The sequence below is a fragment of the Rhipicephalus sanguineus genome, chromosome 2 (genome assembly GCF_013339695.2).
Source record: "Rhipicephalus sanguineus isolate Rsan-2018 chromosome 2, BIME_Rsan_1.4, whole genome shotgun sequence".
Lineage (NCBI taxonomy): Eukaryota > Metazoa > Arthropoda > Arachnida > Ixodida > Ixodidae > Rhipicephalus > Rhipicephalus sanguineus.
In genome coordinates this window covers 47,652,065-47,671,582 of record NC_051177.1, presented here as the reverse complement: position 1 = coordinate 47,671,582, position 19,518 = coordinate 47,652,065, and the positions used below count along the sequence as shown (strand labels likewise).

The 19,518-nt window shown below is 44.3% G+C and overlaps 1 protein-coding gene across 1 annotated transcript in view; it reads left to right on the top strand.

Annotated features, from left to right (window-relative positions):
• LOC119382887 (TBC1 domain family member 4-like) overlaps positions 1–19,518 on the top strand; it is a gene marked incomplete in the record, with an annotated part of 69,040 nt that overhangs the window by 8,586 nt on the left and 40,936 nt on the right. The window contains 8 exon segments of the mRNA XM_049412826.1: positions 3,370–3,514; positions 4,262–4,353; positions 5,458–5,565; positions 7,756–7,845; positions 11,271–11,330; positions 13,534–13,685; positions 14,594–14,733; positions 16,329–16,466. Of these exon segments, the coding sequence (XP_049268783.1) occupies positions 3,370–3,514; positions 4,262–4,353; positions 5,458–5,565; positions 7,756–7,845; positions 11,271–11,330; positions 13,534–13,685; positions 14,594–14,733; positions 16,329–16,466 (925 nt within the window).

Sequence of the window (19,518 nt, the reverse complement as noted above, 5' to 3'; positions counted from 1 at the left end):
CACTGGCTACCACCGCGCCAATGGCTCTTACCATCCCTCTATAGCACGTACAGATCACGCTGCCACTGAATCTATTGCTCCTAGCCGCCCGTACTCACACTCACCTTCGCCCCTACGCCGGCAGTCCCGCTCACCCTAGCCCCGTTGCTCCAATTCGCCAAGCTTCAACGCACGCTCCCAACCGGAAAACTAGATGGTGCAGTGCCCGGAGGTACCGCTGCATTGCTCCCAATGCTGCCAAATCCTCTACTGACCCTTTCGACCAATATGAACCTCATTGAAGTACACATCGACGGTGTTCCTGTTCGTGCTCTAATTGACGCGGGAGCCCATTTATCTGTGACGAGCGCTAATTTTCGGACTCGCCTGAAGAAAGTCCTACCACCACCCGCGAAACCAGTTGTCTGTGTCGCCGACGGCGGAACAGCTTGTGCAATTGGCATGTGTACTACTCGAGTCGACATTGCCGATCGCTCTACCATGGCCGCGAAATAAAAAAGAGGTACAGCCTGCCGTACACTTTTTTGCGCCGGTGACAGCACTGCTTCTTGCTCCTGCCGCCACAGCGTTGCACAACGGTAAAGAAAACCCGCTCGCACAGGCGGCCAGCCGGCTGCGTGCATTCGTTTTAGTGGTCATTACAGTCGCCTCATGTTGACCTGTGATTTCCTTTCGGCTATTTACATGCAAGACATGCCAGATGACGTATCAGTATGGTTTCCTTTGCGGTTATTGCTACTATACGCGAGAAGGGCATGCTACCATGAAGACACACCTATAAGCGTGCTGTACAGCGCCGCTGCCAAAAGGTAGATGGATGAATATAAAACTTTATTGAACAATCATTCTTTTTTTTTTCTTTTACTGGGAACAAAAGTGGTCCACTGCTGTTCGTTGATGTCCTCAGCCGTTTGAATGCTCTAGCTTTTGTTATCTGCGTCGACGACTTCCTCATTGCAGGGCTTTTTTAGAGATGCGTGATTACTTTCTGCTCTTCAAAATAAACTAGCGTGACATAGAATATCTCCCACGTATATACTGCTAAATCTAGTGTATATCTGCTTCGGATTGCACTAATAAGTGCCATTTTTAAATGACACCCGATTCAAACACGAGTTCTTACCATTGAACTACATTACCGAAACACAGTAAATGCAAACGTCTTGCCTACATATTGTACCAAAACGTCAAGTTGGGCGAGTTGGCGCGTACTCAAGTCCTGAAGAAACAGCGCAGATGAAAAACGAAAACAAGAAATCGCGGAAGGACACACAGCGCTGCCCACCGAACATGAGGTTCATTGGGTTTTAACTCCCGTGTTTTAACGCGGTCCTCCACGGCAGGGCTGTGTAGGCGGCTGGCCAGTCCAGATAATCCTTCCGCGTTCGACATCGTTCCACTCACCACGCTTTCTGTTTCAGCAACATCTGCACGCAAGGGATTGACAACTTCTTTTCTTGAGCTTTGGCACTCGTCGAGTTAATATTGTTTGCTGTTTGATATGGAAGGAGTAGGCAAAACACGAACAAGTGGTCTACCTTTCAATGAGGATGTAGCTAGCTTGTAAGCTGGAAAAGATGAAAATATGGTCGGCACGGCTGTCGGTCGCAGCACCTTGCGCTCTACCTTGAAGTCGTACTGCTTGAAGTGAATCAAGTGAATGTGCGACTTCTTCGCAGTTACCGATCTCCACCACGGCGACAGGTCTTGGGCATCGCAGTTATGGTGAAATGTCCAATCACATTAAGCACTCACTAATAGAGCCAACGCAACAAAAAACCCGCCCCCTTTCTACATTGTAAGCAAGCGTACGGCTGCTCATTTCCAGCAAGAGCGTTTGCTTGCGCTCGCCCGAGCCGTGCCCGAGCCAACGCCCCGAGCTTTCGCTTACTAGCGGCCGCTGTTTACCGATGTGCAGCGCCCCCGCGGTAGCGCCTCAAGACTCTGCATGTCACGCGTTCCCCATTGAAAACACACCCATTCGGCAGGCCGCACCTCTTTTTTATTTAGCGGCCGTGGCTCTACCATCGTTGTTTTCACCTTACTCGCCCACTGCCTCCACGACATCACTCTAGGCTTGGACTTCCTTTCTGCCCATTCAGCCCTCATAGACTGCTCTACCGGTACTCTCCACCTTGACCTTCCTCTTCCAGATCCCCCTGCGCCTTCGCCTAACCGCCGCAGACATCATTCGCTTACCACCCACAGCTCTGACCTACGTTGACTTGGTACCATCCTCACCAGTGCTCGACTGCGAGTACATTGCGACTCCTGTTACAACGCAGTTCCTCGGGACCTGAATAAAGTTCTCTGTCTGTTTGTCTTGTCTGTCTGTCAAGGATGTTCTTCTTCACCAAGGTATTACAGTGCCTCCTTCTGTTTTATCTATTACATCCAGTCGCACATGTTTGCCAGCGGTCAACTTTGGCTTGACAATGCAAGTGCTGTCACGAGGGATCTCCTTGGCACATATTAGCGCCTTCGACAATCCCTCGATAGCATCAGTTCCGTTGGAGGATGGTACTACTACCAAACACACCGAACCCTCGCAGTCCGCCGCATTTGTTCTCGACAACCTGAAGAGAATGATTGCGCCAGATCTGCCGCCAAAGAACGCTGACGACCTCTACCGCGTTCTCTTTTCGTACCATGATATTTTTGATCTTCACGACCATCCTTTGGCACAAACTACGACCGTGAAACATCATGTAAATAGTACTGGCGATGCCGCTCATGTTCATAGGCGTCCGTACCAAGTGTCATACGCAGAGCGTCAAGTGATCCAAGCAGAAGTCAAGAAGATGCTCACCAAGAACATCATCGAACCATCATGCAGCCCATGAGCGTCCCCCGTTGTCTTAGTGAAAAAGAAAGACGGCTCGTGGCGATTCTGCATGGACTACCGGCACCTTGACAAAGTAACAAAAACGTAACAACATGAACAAGTCCAATAACATCTATAAAAGTGCTTTAGCTTGTCTATAAATGCAGCGATATCTACAAGCATAAGTAGTAGTTCTGTACAGTAACACTTTTGTAAATAACTCGTGGAAAATGCATTACATTGAGATGATAAGGGAATATACAATGGAACCAAAAAATTACAACTGCAATGCAGGTAAATAACAGCGAAAGAGTGGCTAGAAATGGCCTAATTGCAATACTCACTAGGGTAGTTTCCAGCCTTGTCTGTCTCAATATTCCCTTAAGTTGGGAGTTACTTAGCATTTAACATAACTGCAGTGTACACTGGCTAGGGTTGTTAACTGACACGTACGTTACGTGTACCTTGTGCAGTTTTCAAATGTTTTCGATTGAAGTCAGTGATTTGCTGTTTGCTCTATTTAACTGAAATGGTTTTGGCTGCAGGCGAACGAGATAATGCAGACGCTAAAGCAGGCCTTTCGCTGTGCACACCAGAACCATGTGCAGAAGGAAGGTGGCTCCGCAGTGCAGTCATTGTGCGATTCCTGTCCCATGCATCGATTCCACAAACTTTGCCTTGATCTGGAAGGTATGTGCAGTAATTCCATGCAGTGCAGGATCACGTGGTTACTGTGATGTGATGCGATTTTGTCGTTATTTATTCAAATGTAGTGCTATCTTTCTTTTGCCAGTTTTCATTCTCATGCTTGACCTTTGCCCCTGTTTCTCTGTGCAAGTCCACTACGTATTGATAACTTGCCAAAAAGTTCCATTTAGGACTGGTGTTTGAAACTTGGGTTAGCTGTCACCAGGCTTTGTAATTAAATTTCATATCTTCATTTCTGTATAATTACTGCCTAATTAGTATACATATGAAATTAATTACAACTGAGGCACATTGCAGCTTATTCAGAATGAAGTGTAGGCTTGCCCAGGCTTATGCAGCTCAGGTTAGGAAGAGAAGAAAATTAATCGCCTTGCCACACTCAAAAGAGCTCTTTGTTGTGTGGCTGAAATACCCTCTGCACAAAGTTGTGATAAGGCATGAGTACTTTAATTAGTTAATCAGGTACTAAATCGTTTAAATGTGCCAAAACGAATGTGAATCTTTTGTGATCATTTCCTTTTGCAACTGACTTCATCTTAATCCCCAGTCATGAGTGCTGGTGTTAACTCCTTGCTAAATTTGTTGCAGTTCTGATCTGCTTGGTGTTTTTACTGTACACTGAGACATTGTGTGCTCCTTTTCTTTTTGGGCTGCACCTCGAATATTAAGAGCCTGTAATGAGAGGTCAGGCAAGATGTAAAAACTATTTTTCTTTCTGCCTTTCGTTAGGGCTTTCCCCGGAGGACTGTTGTACCACCATCCAGAAGTATATTCACAACTTGTCCGACTCAGACAAACAGATCATTGCCGCCAGATACCAGGTGAGGGAGGTTTGGTGCGCGCTATGTAAAACTGGTTTTATGGTGAAGATTCTATACAGGCACATTTTCATTGTTTACTGGACATTGGTTCTGAGGTTGCCTTCAGAATTGTGAAATAATGCCAAATACAGTAGAACCCCGCTGATACGTTTTTGAAGGGACCGTAGGAAATAAACGTAAGAGACGGGAAACGTAAGAGCCGAAAAACAGGAAAAACGGCAAAATATTTAGTGGTACAGAATTTTATTTCAATTCTTACGAGCAGCACGAAAATTGGCGCGCTCAGCCGCGATCTAGTCGATGGATAGAAACGCGGAGCTTAGGACGGCCTCATCCACAGAAATGTAATCAACGTATGTGATTTTTTTAACACCAACAGCTGTAGGTATGAAAGAACTAAGCACACGCAATCATGACCGGCGCGGCGAGTCCGACCGCGAACCGCACGCACGACCGTGCGAGCTCCAACCAGCTCGAACTCCTCCCGTTCTCCGACAAATAACGATGATGATGAGTCTACGCCAACGCGATGGCAGAAGTGAATGCCAATCTCGAAGGCCTTGCTTTCGCAAGCAATTACGTCATACACGCCATGTTTGTGCAATGCAAATCTCAGAGGCTATGCTTTTGTCAATAGTAAATGCCAATCTCGAAGGCCTTGCTTACGCGAGCAGTTACGTCATAGACGCCATGTTTGCAATTTGAATCTCGAAGGCCATGCTTTCGTTTGAATCAATTGAAAGATTCTGTTGTTTGCGCCTCTCATGCGGCTAATATTACGGTCAAACGAGGCCAAGCTGCGTGAAAATGCGCCATGGCCGCTCTCTTTGGTAGTCACTCGGTCGGCTCCGGGCGCACTTCGCGACGTATCATACGGGAACGGTCCGACAGTTACGACATAACAGCGGGGTTCCCAATACATTGTATCCTATGGGAGCTATGCCGGGGCCGGCGGAGAACGACGTAACAGCCGGGAAAACGCAGCAGTGAGGAACGTAACAGCGGGGTTCTACTGTAGTGAATGCCAGCAGTTTACTTTTTAGGTCTGGCTTATACAGCAGCTTTCTTGAGTGGTTTGAAAACGTGTGCTTTGTTTGCATGCAGCTGAATGACTGCAGGACAGTGCAGGACAAGAATGAGCTTTACATGATGCTGCTGCGGAACCTGTATGAGCAGAAGCAGACTAAGCACTGCCATGCGCAGAAGTCTGAGGTGAGTGCGTTTTGGGTTCAGCTCCGTACAGCCTCTATCTCGGTCAGACGGCAATGCCTAGCGTCATTCGCATTGAATGACATTTGTATTTAATTTCGTCACCTCTCTGCTATGCTGGGGTTTTTATTGTTACCCTCTCCTGTGGCCCTTTAGACCCGCTGGAATTATGCTTCTGCCAGTAGGGCTCATACTGTGTAACATTCGAAGAAGATGGAAACAAGAATCAAGTTCAGGAGAATATGGAGGCTTGAAGAGATGAGAAAAATTCTTGAACAAGGAGTGTCATCGGAAGTAACGTTTCAACAAATGCACTTGTCAAAATACTGGGTCCAGCAACATTCCCTGTTCAGGGATACTTTCATCCAGTCGAAGAAGATTAGATGTCAGCGTAATGGGACGCATTCATGGCAGCGTCTGGAGGAACTGAAGAAGACGATGCGCCCTGTTTTATGTGGGCTAGCTTTAATCTTGGCCATTGCTTGTTACGCTCGTAATTACGTACCACGTAATTTGTTCCTGCCTGTGTTGTTTTCATGTAACAATATTTCATTGCCATTTGTGGAAAATGACAATTGCAATCAAATTAGTTTGGGTAACTCATTCAGGTTTGTTTTGAAACCTGTCACCTACTAGCAAGGGCAGAATAAAGCAGTGAAATTCAGTCCAATCTTGAGATCACGACCACAGGTATATTGAGTAGTGCTTATTATGAATATCAGTTGTAGGAAAACCATTTCTGCATTGGATGCAACTTTTTAACGCGAGCTCGTTCCGCAGAAGTTCCATTGTCGGTGTCGGTGTCGTTGGTTGTGAGCAAAAAATCATCATCTTGTATAAAATAAATAATAAAATAATCTTAGGTTAGAGTGACAATCGAACCCAGGCCGCATGTGTGGCAACCAGGTGTTCTACCTCAGAGCCACTCCATTGCTTGGAACTGCACTGAAATTAACTTCAATGCTTCACGAACATACACGTCCTGTGTACAGGTGTCACAGTACGAGAGGTAATATTGCAGTAAAACGGGTTACAAGCGTATATATTGCCATCGGGCGTCACACCATGTGAACTGCATAACGAGTTGGTGTTTTAAAGCCGGCCACCCATTACAAAAGGCATACACATTACTGCGCGTATTCTCTTACGAACACGTAGTGGGTGCATCGCAACTTCAAAAACGTATGCGTAATTGCTGCTGGTTTAAAGCATGCCACCCATTACAGACGGTATACACATTAGTGTGCGCATCGTTTTACACACACATAGTGGGTACACTTGTCATAAAAGTGCTGTTGCAGAGGGCGGAAACCTTTACCTTTACTATAGGTATGTCGAGTGTGTGCGTGCGTGTGTGTGAGACCAGGTGACTGATTATAATGACAGGCGAAACAGAGCACGATGAGGATGGAGCCGGATATCGCTATCGTGTTCAACTCTTAAAGGCGAAGCTTAAGCGTTCCCCAATTTTTATGAGGGCTGACTGTACACAAATGAAACAAAGAATGCTTAAGCAAAGCTTTGTTATTTACATAGAAGGCTGCGGTGCCTTTTGCCATGTCACATGCAGACAGCTTCTCTGGGTTCTCATACTATTTATGAATGTCTGCCATGTTGTTTATCAACAATTTATTTGATTCAAGTGATGCTTTGATTCATACGATTGTGTGTATTCCGTTTATTCCTTACACTATGTCAATGCCATAGTATGGAAATACATACCATGGTAGCTCAGTAGCTGAGGCATTCTGCAACTGAAAATGAGTTCCATTTCTCGCCATTGCAGCTGCATTCTTTATGGGAGCAATATGCATGTTAAGTAACCATAAATATTCAAATAATTTGAAGCCTTCTGCTACAACATCCACTCATTACATATTAGAGCAGTAGGATTCTCATCGAAGTGAAGGATAACCAAGCAAATGTTAGAATTACTGCATTATATTCAATAATTTGTTATGTCTTTGTTAATTGTTAGAGACTTGACCCGAGTATGCTGACCTTGGCTCATGAATTTTACTTATTATGAATTTGTTCTCTGCATTTCCTGCTTACATAAAGTACCAGAGTATGGATGCATAAACCTACATTTGGATCCAGCTACAGTTAAAAAATAGCAAATTAATTTTATTCATCAACTTATTCAATAGATGAAGGTGTCGGTTGTCAAGTTTGGCCCTCTTTACTTTCTAGGGACTGCTGGACCTGAAGGCACCATCATTTGTGTTCGATAGCTTCAAGGAAAAGGCCAAAAGTCCATCACAAACTCGTTCGACACCATTCTAAAGGTGGGATGCATGTTGAGAGGTGCTTCTTAGAGCTTAAATGGGCACGTTTTGACATGGCGTATGCATTGCATGAGCCTTGCAATGTGCGCCGCCTTACGTTTGCATGTCGTGGCTTTTCATGCGGTGTGTAGCAGGAGCTACTTTTCTTTTGGGTCTTGGTGGCGACTAATGATATGTCTTCTATTCTTTTAATGCGATTGCGTTAAAGAGATCGTTTCGCAGAAATTTCGGTGTCGGTGTCAGTGTTGCTGGTTGTGAGCGAAAAATCTAGAAAGATGCAAATAAAATAAGTAATAAAAATATTCAGTTCGAGTGAGAATTGAAACCAGGGCTTTTGCATGGCAAGCAGTGTTCTACCACTGAGCCACGCCATTGCTTGAAACTGCTTCGGAAAAAAACACTGATATGAATGTCATGTAGTGGGAGCAGTCTCCTTAACGCATGTAATGTTGCGTGGCAGAAGGGTAGAGTCGCGCCAGGCATCAAAATATATGAATTGCACCATGAATGGGTGTTTCAAAGGTCCACCGAATACAGAGCGCTCAAACATATTTAATCATCATCAGCAGCAAAAGCATCAACAAAGTGAGCAGTTGCGCAGGTTTGTGTGTTGCCTTATGGACTCTTAGTGGGCCCTTGGCTGATTTGCAAAAGGAAGAATTATGGCGTAGTGGGCACTGTGCAGTAGTACTCGCAGTAAGCATTCTAGGATAGTTTGAAACGGGCAGTGCTATGCGCACAGACGTTTGTTTCCTTGCGGCAAGGTGATGCGTGTGCACGGTGATGCGCACGGTGCCTGATTACGCTATCGCATTCTACTCTTGAAAGTGAAGGTCAAGCATCTGCCAAGCTTTCTTTTGTTGCTGACCATATTTCTTCGCACGTTTGCACCCCAAGTCGCTTGCTGTTTTGCTTGGGACATATGCTCATATTCTCGTATCAAATTGCTTGGTCTGCATTTTCTTTCTTGGTCTGCTCTGCAAGCTACCTGTTCTATACTTCTGGTTGCTATCGAAGAACTGTTTCTGTACTGAACTCGTGTGGAATTGCTAGTAGCAGGCAGAACTTCTTGTTGGGCTAGTTGGTTCATGTTAACGGAAGGAATAAGGCGCCAACGAGACAAACACAAGAAGTGACACAGATGAATGCCTAACAGGCTCTGTTACACCTAGCAGGCTCATGTTGCTTCTCAAGTGCTTCTGGCAGTAAAGGTTGAAGCTCTCAGTCCGTAGGCAGAAAGCTACGCTTCTGGTTGATGGAACTTGAAGTTGAGCTGCACCACACTCTTAATGAAAACTGGACAAGCCTTAGTAGATAAAGAGCGAACTAGCGTTTCTTTGCCCAGACAAGCTTGGGCATTTGCTTTTTATTGATTGCCATTGACGAAATCACCGATTCTATGCCGCATGTTGTAAACAGCGATGATTTGCTCAGCACAGACTTTGGAATGGAAAAGCTTGCACATTTTGCCCATGAATTTTGTCACTGGAATCGTTGCTAGGTGTCAGCAGATTCAGCTTACCACAAGCCACTTTCTTTTTCTTTAAAGTGATACAACCCACTCTGCCTTTTTAAGTAATATTTGTGTGCCATACCTTTTAAATAAAGCTTGTTATTTCGTAAAGCTTATAAATATCGAGAAAAAGTAATACTACTCTGGCAGTTTTTGGACAAAGGAAGCGAGTTAAAGCCAAGTTATTGTCCTGCAAGATGACATTGGGAGCTCACATATAGCCGCATTGCGCTATGTGGAAGCCGTGTTGCATTTGGGACATTGTCAATAATAAGTTATATATCTTAGTTTAACAAGGCCACACCATGCTGTCTATCTTTATTGGAATACTTAGCTTTGAAGAATGATCCCACCTTACGGTACTACACTTTTCATTGCTATTACAAGTGAATCAAGCTCTCCCATGTCTAAAGCTACTGATAGGCTTTTCTTTTCTTTTTTTTTTTTAAGGCACCATTAGATGACTTCATTTTCTATACCACACCTATTTCCTTGACACATGACTTAGATGAGTTACAACAGCATTGATGACTTGTGACCTTAGAACTCTAAAGCCTGTAAAGACATATGATTTTAAATTATGTCCAGAATGCCTTTTCTGTTAAAAACTGTTTAAAAAAAGTAGAGAAACTTGGTCATAAGATGGAAAACAAAAATTTTTGGCAGCAAAGAATGGGCTTCTGATGCATGTGGCGCTCTTAGCATGCACTTATAAAGAATGCAGCATTCTTTTTGGTTTTTGTTGATTATGCATTAGATCTTGCTTCTGAGCACTCTTGTGATTCTTACTTAAAAAATGCCTAGGAGTATTTCTCACACTTGTCATCTTGGGTCCTTATTGTCATCTTGGGAGCATAAGAACGCTAGCATGACTGTAGACTGACTCTAGAGCCCGCTGGAGCACTGATGATAGCCTGAGCTGGGATGTAGTTGGTGTATGTGTTCTAGGTTTACTGTGGTGGTGGATCAGGTGACTGGCTTCGTTGGTAATCTTTTAACAACGCTATCGCCGTCTCTGCATTGCCTGAAAGGTGTGGGAGTTTGGTTACTTTCGCTGCTCGACAGATGTCTTGACGCATTAACTTTTTGTCTCTCGCGAATGGATCTTTCTTCTGTTTTGCTTAGATGCCGAGCAAAGTTAGGCCTTTAATCTGTAGCTTCATTGTTATGCCATTTGCTAAAGCCACGTTACGTTTTGTATAAGCCATTTCAAATCAACTGAAAGTTATGCATGGATGACCTATATTATGTCCTCTCTTCTACTGTGTTAGTATTGTTGTTACCATCACCCACTGTACTTAATGCAGTTAAAACTTGATTTAATAAAACCTGATTTTATGAAGTTCCTGATTCAACGAAGAAATTTCCATTTTTCAGCAAGTACCCATGCAGTTCAATGTTGTCATCAACCCGAATTAATGAAACTAACTTTGCCACCAAACACGATTTAACGAAGTTGTTCTTGAAATTAATGAGAAAAAATGTGGCGATTTCTGCTCTGTATGCACACAGACATTATTGCGAATACGTAGTTGCATTTTTAACACAGATTTTGTTCAAGATGATCTTTTGTGAAGTCACAAAGTTGATCCATCAGTTCTGTGCTGGATGAACTGCCAAACCTGCAACAACCTTAAACAGTAGATGTAGATTTTCATCTAACCTAACCTAACCTAACATAACCTTGCGATGAAATCTGAAACTTTTCCTACTAGACAGCGTTGCTGAAAATTGCGCTAGGTATACTGGAAATGTGCTAAAATGGCAGCGCTGGTGGAGAATTCTTTTTTTTTTCTTCTTTCCTTTTATTTGTGCAGGGAGAGAAGAAGCCTTGTCGCTTGCCGTACTGTTTCATGGAAGGAGTGCACACATTTCCTTACAGTTTTGTTTTGCTCGCACATTTTCAGAGAAGAGGCAGAGAGGGGCGTGGAAGATCGGCCACGCTTCCGTCTGAGGAAGCATTTAAAGTAAGGGAAATGAAAGCCTCTTTTTTTTTTTTCAATAGGTCACAGTTTCTTGCTGCATTGTGGGAACGTACCGAAGATGCTTTAGTAACCTAACAGTAACCTTTTTTTGGGGGGGTGACAGGATACCCACTGGAATGTAACAGCTATCACATCGCACCGCTAAGCACAAGGACACGGGTTCAATTCCCAGCCATGGTAGCTACGTTTCAATGGAGACAGTTGAAAAGATGCTAGTGCACTTAATTTTAGGTGCACATTGAAGAACCACAGGTGGTCAAGATTAACCCGTAGTCCCCCACTTCGGTGTGCCTCATAATGTTATCGGCACCCCAGAATTTAATCCTAAGGGTCAGCATCGCCTGAAGGGTTTCTGTGTAACGAGTGGCCTAAGGTGTAATTATGGAAGATAAGCTGTACCACTAATTAATTTTTGTGTTTGTTTTATTTTTTTAAATTAATAAACAGCACAAATGACACTTTATATTGATTACATTATCACAACAGCTCAACCAGCTTGTCCCTACTTTTCTTCTCTTGTTCGGTGTAGAATACGACTTGCATGCTGGAATGACGCGGTAATCTCGTGTGCCATGGTGGCCAGTTGCGAAACGAGCACTGCTACTCATGAACTTTTTTTCTTATTGCCAACGAAGCCTGTGCTTTTTCTTCCACCCATGCAGGACAAAACCGGAAGGGCATCACGAGGCCCTTAAGTAGGCAGGACATGCGCGATTTTAACTTGTTCAGCAGCTTCATTGTTCATTGCCGGTGGAGTCGGCGCATTCACGTATAGTAAGTAAAGCAAAGAGCTGCGATAACGTACTGATGTTATGTCCGTACACGATTTTCTGTCTACTGCAAGCCAACGGAATGGCGAATCAGTCCAATTTGTATTCATACAGTGTGAGCCGCATTGCGCTATATTTTTCGCTCGTCACAGCAACTTATGCCTTGTGCCGAGGCTTGTGTGTGCCATGTCATGTTGTTTGTGTTCAAGGTCGAGCCCTCTGTGGTGTTTGCACGAGTTTTTCTGCCAGTGTTTGCACGAGAGGTTCAGTTTTTGACGTCTGCCTGAGCTAGCGCAAGTTAAACGTGATCATGAGCTAGTTAAAGTAACACCTGACATTATTGGCACATGAGTGAGTAATCATCATGGTGTAATGTGCTGTGCTAAACGTTAGTCAAACTGGAAGTGAAGGGCCTGTCAATGTGGCCTTTTCATGTGGTGCTAATGCTATTTACATAACTGTCTCAGGATGTTTTGTGTACAGGTATCAGTGTATCCTGATGTGCAATCATTAGTGTTGTAGCTTGTGTTGCTGTTGAAAGAAATAAACATTATGTTCTGTTTACCATGCATTGTATTCCACCCTGCTAAAACCCTTGGTAATGGTGGTTGAGCAACAATAAGCATATAAATAAAATAAAAAAAGATAAGAGAAGGTGTGGGAAACGTTAATACTGATTTTAAGCAGACCTTATTTGCTGGAGCTCCAGGTTTCTATGGCAACATTAGTTTAATGGTTTACAGACATAATTAGTTATGACAGGACAAAAATACAGACCGCACCAGTAAACGTACATTTTATTCATCGTCATGGGACCACTCATTCTACGATACGCCTTATAGTCTTTAACACAAGGTTCCGTGGACATCATTCGCAGTGTTGTCTTCTCCATGTTTCTGTCTTCTTGTCTGCTCGTGCCTGTCGTGTCTCATTTGTTTCATGTGCCATGTCTTCATATCTTCAAATAATGCTACATTCATTGTCATGCATGATTTCATTTTATTTTTTGCTCTTGAAGCTTCTTGTTTGATGTTCTTTTTTATTTAACTGTCTCGGTGCTGCACTTCTTCTGTTCCCTTCACTTGTGGCAACTGACCTACAGTGCTTTCTAGCACAGTCATTTGCCGTCCTTGGTAATCCGTGACTATGAGATAAGAAAAAATGCAGTATGGTATGTCGCAGACGTTCAGTGTATGCATTTGCACGCCTCGCCTCCTCCTTCGTTGTTTCTTTTTATCACGACAAAGTCTACGGTAGCAAACTGTCTGTGATTCTGGTTAGCCTGCACGTCTATTTCTTTTTGCCTTGGCATTGAGGCAAGTTTTGATGAAACGTGAGAGAAGAGACGACCGCTAGAGTCCAATCAAAGAAGTGTGACTGACTAGGATGCCGTATTTGGTTGGTGATCTGCACAGCTTACTCTGAGCGATGCATCGCCTACGGGTTCCCGTGAGGGCAGCTGTGACCCAACCACCCCAGTGCGAAGTTCGTCACCACAGCAGCTGCGGCCACGCAGCTCCACTGTCAGCACACCAGAGACGCCCAAGCGCAGCCCACTGGTGAACATGTAAGCAATGTTTATTCGTTAAAAAACACTTCTGAGACTTTGAAAAAAAAAAAAAGGGTGTTCGGAGCCCCTTTAAAAGCATAAAGTGCCGGAGCAGTATACCTCAGTATATCTACTAGGAAGCTACTGTTTGACAGTCATCATCGTCCACCGTGATGGAACAGTGGTTACGTTGCTTGGTTGCTGACCTGAAAGATGCAGTTTCGATCCCGGCTGTGGCGGTCACATTTAGATGGAGGTGAAATGGTTTACCACTATCCCTCAAGAGAAAGGTGTATAACAGCTGCATCTTACCGGTACTCACCTGTGGAGCAGAAACCTGGAGGCTTACGAAGAGGGTTCAACTTAAATTGAGGATGATGCAGCAAGCCGTGGAAAGGAAATGGGTAGGTGTAACCTTAAGGGATAAGGAGAGAGCAGGGTGGGTCAGGGAACAGATGGGTGTTAAGGACACTTAGTCAAAACCAAAAAGAAGAAATGGGCATGGGCATGGCATGTAGTGCAAAGGCAAACGCATGAGGGGGAGGCAGAAAGTTAGGTGGTCAGATGAAATTAAGAAGTTTGCAGGGATAACGTGGCCACAGCAAGCACAGGACCGAGTTGATTGGCAAAACATGGGAAATGCCTTTGCCCTGCAGTGGGCGTAGTCAGGTTGCTGCTGATTATGATGGTGGTGATGAAATGGTAGAGGCCCGTATACTGTGTGATTTCAGTGCACGTTAAAGAATCCCAGGTGGTTGAAATTATCTGGAACCCTCTACTGGTGATGTTTTTCATAGCCTGAGTCGCTTTGAGATGTTAGATGCCGTAAACCAAAAACAGTAATCGTCATCTACATCCTTGTCAATGTTTTTGTTGTTGCTGTTGACAGTTGAAAACATGGAAACGCCATTTTTTTTTCTCTGCAGATTCATGAAGGTGGGACACACACGGCGCCATTCTTCGAGTGACGAGGAGCCAACCGATGCAACTACCGAGGAAACTTCATGCAGACAGTCTATCTTTCAGCGCGTAAACACGCCCATCCGAAGCAGCAACCACAGCGGGGGTGAGTTCCTTTTGCTATCAAATGAAGTGAATGCTAGCCAGTCTTCTTCATTGGCCAATAGCTGTTGCTTGTTTGTTACTTGTTATTTTGGTTCTGCTTTTGTGTCTATTATCACTGAGTGCGCTGCCTGCTTGAGTGCACAGGATGTAAAGAATTGCAAGCACGTGCTACCAGCAAAGTTCTTTGCAAAAGCTTTATTATTATTATTATTATTATTTTTAATTTGTGTAAGAAGGCAGGGTGTTAGTGGCTGTGTTATATTACAGCAGAGGTTTAGCATGTTGAACATTTTTTTGGGAATTTGGTTTTACTTGAAAGCTACTTGTAAAAGCAAACGTAAAGAAAAATTCTGCAGATTAGACATAAATCTGTGTAAAGTGAAGCTTCCATAAAGTGGGTAATTAAATACTGTACAAGCAAGTGCAAGGCATGCAGCTGTTTATTTTTGTTGTTGTTTTTTAAGGGGGGGGGTGAACAATAAAAGCTCTGCTTCAGAAGCTAGTTTAGCTGGATATTAGTACTAATCAACATTGTAGCATTTAAGTTAATTTTCTGCAAGTACGCCATGTGCAAAGTATGTTCTTTATATTTAAGTAGAAATTGCTGAACAAAGAATTATAGCAAGCTGGAACTGGAACTGTGCCTGCTCAGTCTAACAGACTTAGGATGGCATAGTACATGAGACTAATTGAATCATGTATTTCTGTGATTTTATTGCATTTGCTTGTATTCTTTTGTTGGTTCTCTTTCCTTTTCACAGAAGCAGCTGGAAATATGTATTTGGTATGCAAATCTATATTAGAACAAGCCAGCATCTTTCATAATTTTAGATCTAATCAGAAATGTGTGCCCTTTGAACACCGATATGTAGTTTGCAAGCAATCTGTGTGCGTCCAAAAGTCAGCAGGACAGCTAAACCTGGATATATCGAACTCGCTAAAAAAACGGGAATTAGTTCGATATAATGTATAATTCTATATAAAACTTTACAGAATTTACCATATTTAGGGTTTGAATTTCCATGTAGAAGTTTACTTTACGGCACTGCTTCATACTCGGCGTGCTTCTTGGAATGCTGTACACTGCGGTGACGTCAGACTTCTTTTCCCCAATTTCAGCTGTGTTGACTATCGCCAGCTTCGCGGAGAACAGCCAGGTTCTTCTGTTTTATGGCAGCCATTGCATTAACAACAAGAGTTGAGAAGTGCATGGCGGCCCGGCGCGATGGTCGCGACAATGAGGAATCATGGGAGAAAGCACGCAATGGCAAGCGATGGTTTCTACTCGCTCTGCATACGATCGTCTAGTCACACCTCTCACTCTCCCAAATGCATGCGGGAAAGCCCCCTTCCGCGAGAAAAAGCCAACTTCTTGTGAGGGAAAGCCAATTTCTTGGGGCGTATCACACTGCCCCATGTTTGATAGATCAAGTGTCCCGGGTATTTTTGTTCGGTGTAGCCGTAAATTTTCCTATGCAATTACATTAAAGCATTGTTATGTTTGAAGATAGTTCAATACAAAGGATAATTCGATTTACCTCAGTTTGATATAGTCGGGTCTGACTGTACCCTAACTTGGGGGTATTGAATCTGCAGATGATCCAGGGGAGTCGCCACTCACCCCTGGCATTGCTGTGCGCCGAACGCGGGAGGAGCTTCGTTCCCTGTGGCGTAAGGCCATTCAGGAGCAGGTGCTGCTTATCCGCATGGAGAAGGAGAACAGGCAGCTTCAAGGTGGGCTGCTTGTTTGTTCTCTGTCTCTTGTTAAGGTCTATCGTAAAATGTTTGACTTCAGAGCAGTTTAGTAATTACTAATCAGGTGAGCAGCACAATTTTCTATTTAAAGGACGTGTACGAGGTTTTGTAATGAGCTTTGTAATTCCGGCCGGCGATAACAATTGCTCTGGAATGTACGGTGGCATGCGTGTGAAAACCGAAGTAATTTGAGCGGCAAGGTAAGATTCGATGACCGACCGCTGCATTTTACCGATATGTTCCTTGTATTCTGGGCACAAGTTCACCCAGTATACAGTTAAACCCGGATGTAACGAACCTCTATTTAACGAATTCCTGGATTTAATGAATTTTTTTCATTCCCCAATTCCATCCCCATAGAAGCTTATGTATTTTTGACCTCTGTCTAACAAAGGCGTTGTGGCAAATGACCTGGGTGTAACGAATTTTCCGTGTTCATCATTCATTATTTTGAGCAGTAGATCTGCCGAAAATTCGGATAAATAATGCATAACTTTTGCAATTGCTAAAAAAAAGGCAAGCGGCGATTGCAAGAGTAACGCATGCGAACGTAGTGAGCCAGAGCAGTCGGTCCGGTGTGCCGCGATGATGATTATGATGAAAGCCGCTAGCTCCCGTAACGCCGCTCTGTGGTAGTTCTGAGTTTTTTCCCCTTTCTTTTTTCGCTTACGCATCGTGACACCAGGTGTCACTGTTGTAGGTACCTGATTTTCTTTGCTTTTTTAGGCTTGTGCGTGTTCTGTTGTCGTTGCATTTTGTGTGAGTAGACGCGACGCAAGCCTTAACACGAGTGTCAATGGCAGCAGTGTGTACAAACGCCGACCGTTTATTCCGACGCTGAAAATTCGGACATGCTCGTTTATTTGAACACGTTCGTAGCACCGTCACTCGTCCCATTGAAGTAATGTAAACTCACGACCGAAAATTCGGACGCCCCACAGTGCGCCATTCGATTTTTCGGACTCCGGCTGGCTGATTGAGTGCGACGTTGAATGCCATGATAAGTTGTCAGCCATGTTTACAATATTTTTGCTAGGTTGCCAGCACTGAAATGTTGCACGGGCTATAGCTGGAGATCGTGCCAGTGTCAAAAATCCATGCAGAAATTACCGATCTCGAAGGCTATGTTTGTTGGCTACTTGTAATGGTTGCCTTTTGGCTTTAGTCTGTCAAGCATAGAGTTTCTTACAATAATACCTAGAGGGGAATCTGGCGCTAGTGTCTACGCGGGCTTATTTGAGATTCGCGACGCTTGTTTGCCGAGTGTAAAACAAAGCGATTTGAAGTTATTTCCAATTAAAACTTGCCTCATTCTTTTGTACGTAAAACTTATTAAAAAAATGTTTGCGTGACCGTGAGATGGAACTGAAACCTGGACAAGTTCAACCACCAGGGTATGCATTGCTCTGTAATTGTGTTCCAGATTTGGCATCACAATATAATGAATTTTTTTCTTTACAACACTTAAAACAAACAGGCTTGTTTTTCCCTCGAAAGTACGCAATATCTATTTATAGAAATAACAGTACTGTATTGAGTGAGAAACACTTAACGTATCATCTGCTGCGATGCCAGGTGCGTCTGTCCAAGTGCTCTGCCCCGAGTCAGAGGAGCGTGACGGTGCATCTGCTTAGCTTCGCCATCGTTTTGCAGTTGGTTTGGAAGAGTTTTGACAAGTAGCGCTTATCACAAAACATGAACTCTATGCAATTTCCTGCACTGGCATGGGACGCTACATCTATGCGCAGCGGTGAGTGCACGACGCTTTGCTAAAACAGTCAGATACAACCTGCAAAGCTGCAACGTGGCAGCATGCCAACAAACCTAGTGGTCTTCAGCCTCTTTGAACAACAAAGGTGCTGCTTGAATGCTTTGAAACGTACCCCACTACCCACGCCTCGCGAAGAACGAAACTGAAACTGTAGAAAAAGATCCGTAGACAGTTCGCTAGCTAACGAAATCCAATCCGAAGCCTGTACGTCCCATCATTCCTATGGTGGTTGAACAATCGCAGCGCCAGTTTCCTCTTTAGGTTATTGTATGAAACTCTATGCAGTCAAGTATCAATTGAACAGCTACCACGGCCAAACAGGCCATGCCAAGCCAAGATCGGAATCGGCTCGGTGCGGCGTTTGAGGTGAATGATAGGGCGTACGAGTACGACATGGATCCTAGCTCGGACAAAGAGAGGATGACAACACGAGCACTGCAACATCAACTAGCCCAACGTCGTTCCCTTTTGGCTTTTTCGCTCCCTTGTTTGTTGCTTGGCGTGCAAGGCCTGATCTGCTGAAGTTGCTCCGACGCCACTTCCATGTGCGCCGTCGGAACTGAAAAAACGTAGCAACTACAAGGCCCTGATGATGGCAAAAAAAGCAGCGATTATTCACCATCCGAAGTTGCTTGGGTGTTTTCGCCGAGTTGGACGATGAGATCATCCGTCAGCTACTCGAGCCAGCGCATGTGGACAGTGACTGCCGAAATGACGCGCTTCCCACACCACAGCCATCAAATGCAGATTTAGCGTAGGCCGTTGCAGTGCTATTGCCGACCCACAGGGTTGGCCAAACATTGGTTGAAACACAGGCCGACTTGGTCGTGCGTAAGCGTGCACGTGTACAGACGCACATTGCCAAGTTTTTTCCAGCTGCTGGGCCAATAAAGGTGCCTTTTTCTGGTGAATCCTTTTTTTTTCGGACTCCCGATTATTCGGACTTTTCGGAGGTTCTCGCTGAGTTCGAATAAACGGTCGGTGACTGTAATGCACGTTGCTCACAGAGATTGTTCACTTCGAAAATGAGGTCGGTGAGAAAGCGTAAAGTTTCGTCTTTCGAGGACAAGCTGTCTATTGTCAATGTGATCGCTGCTGGTGAGAAGAACAAGGATGTCGCTGCGTGATTCAACATTCCTGCCAGTACCATGTCAACTATCTTGAGTGTGAAGGACAGCAATGTGGACAAAGCCATGTTTATGTGGTTTTTGGACACACGTGCTCGAAACGTGCCCATAAAGCGGTGCCATCTTACAGCAA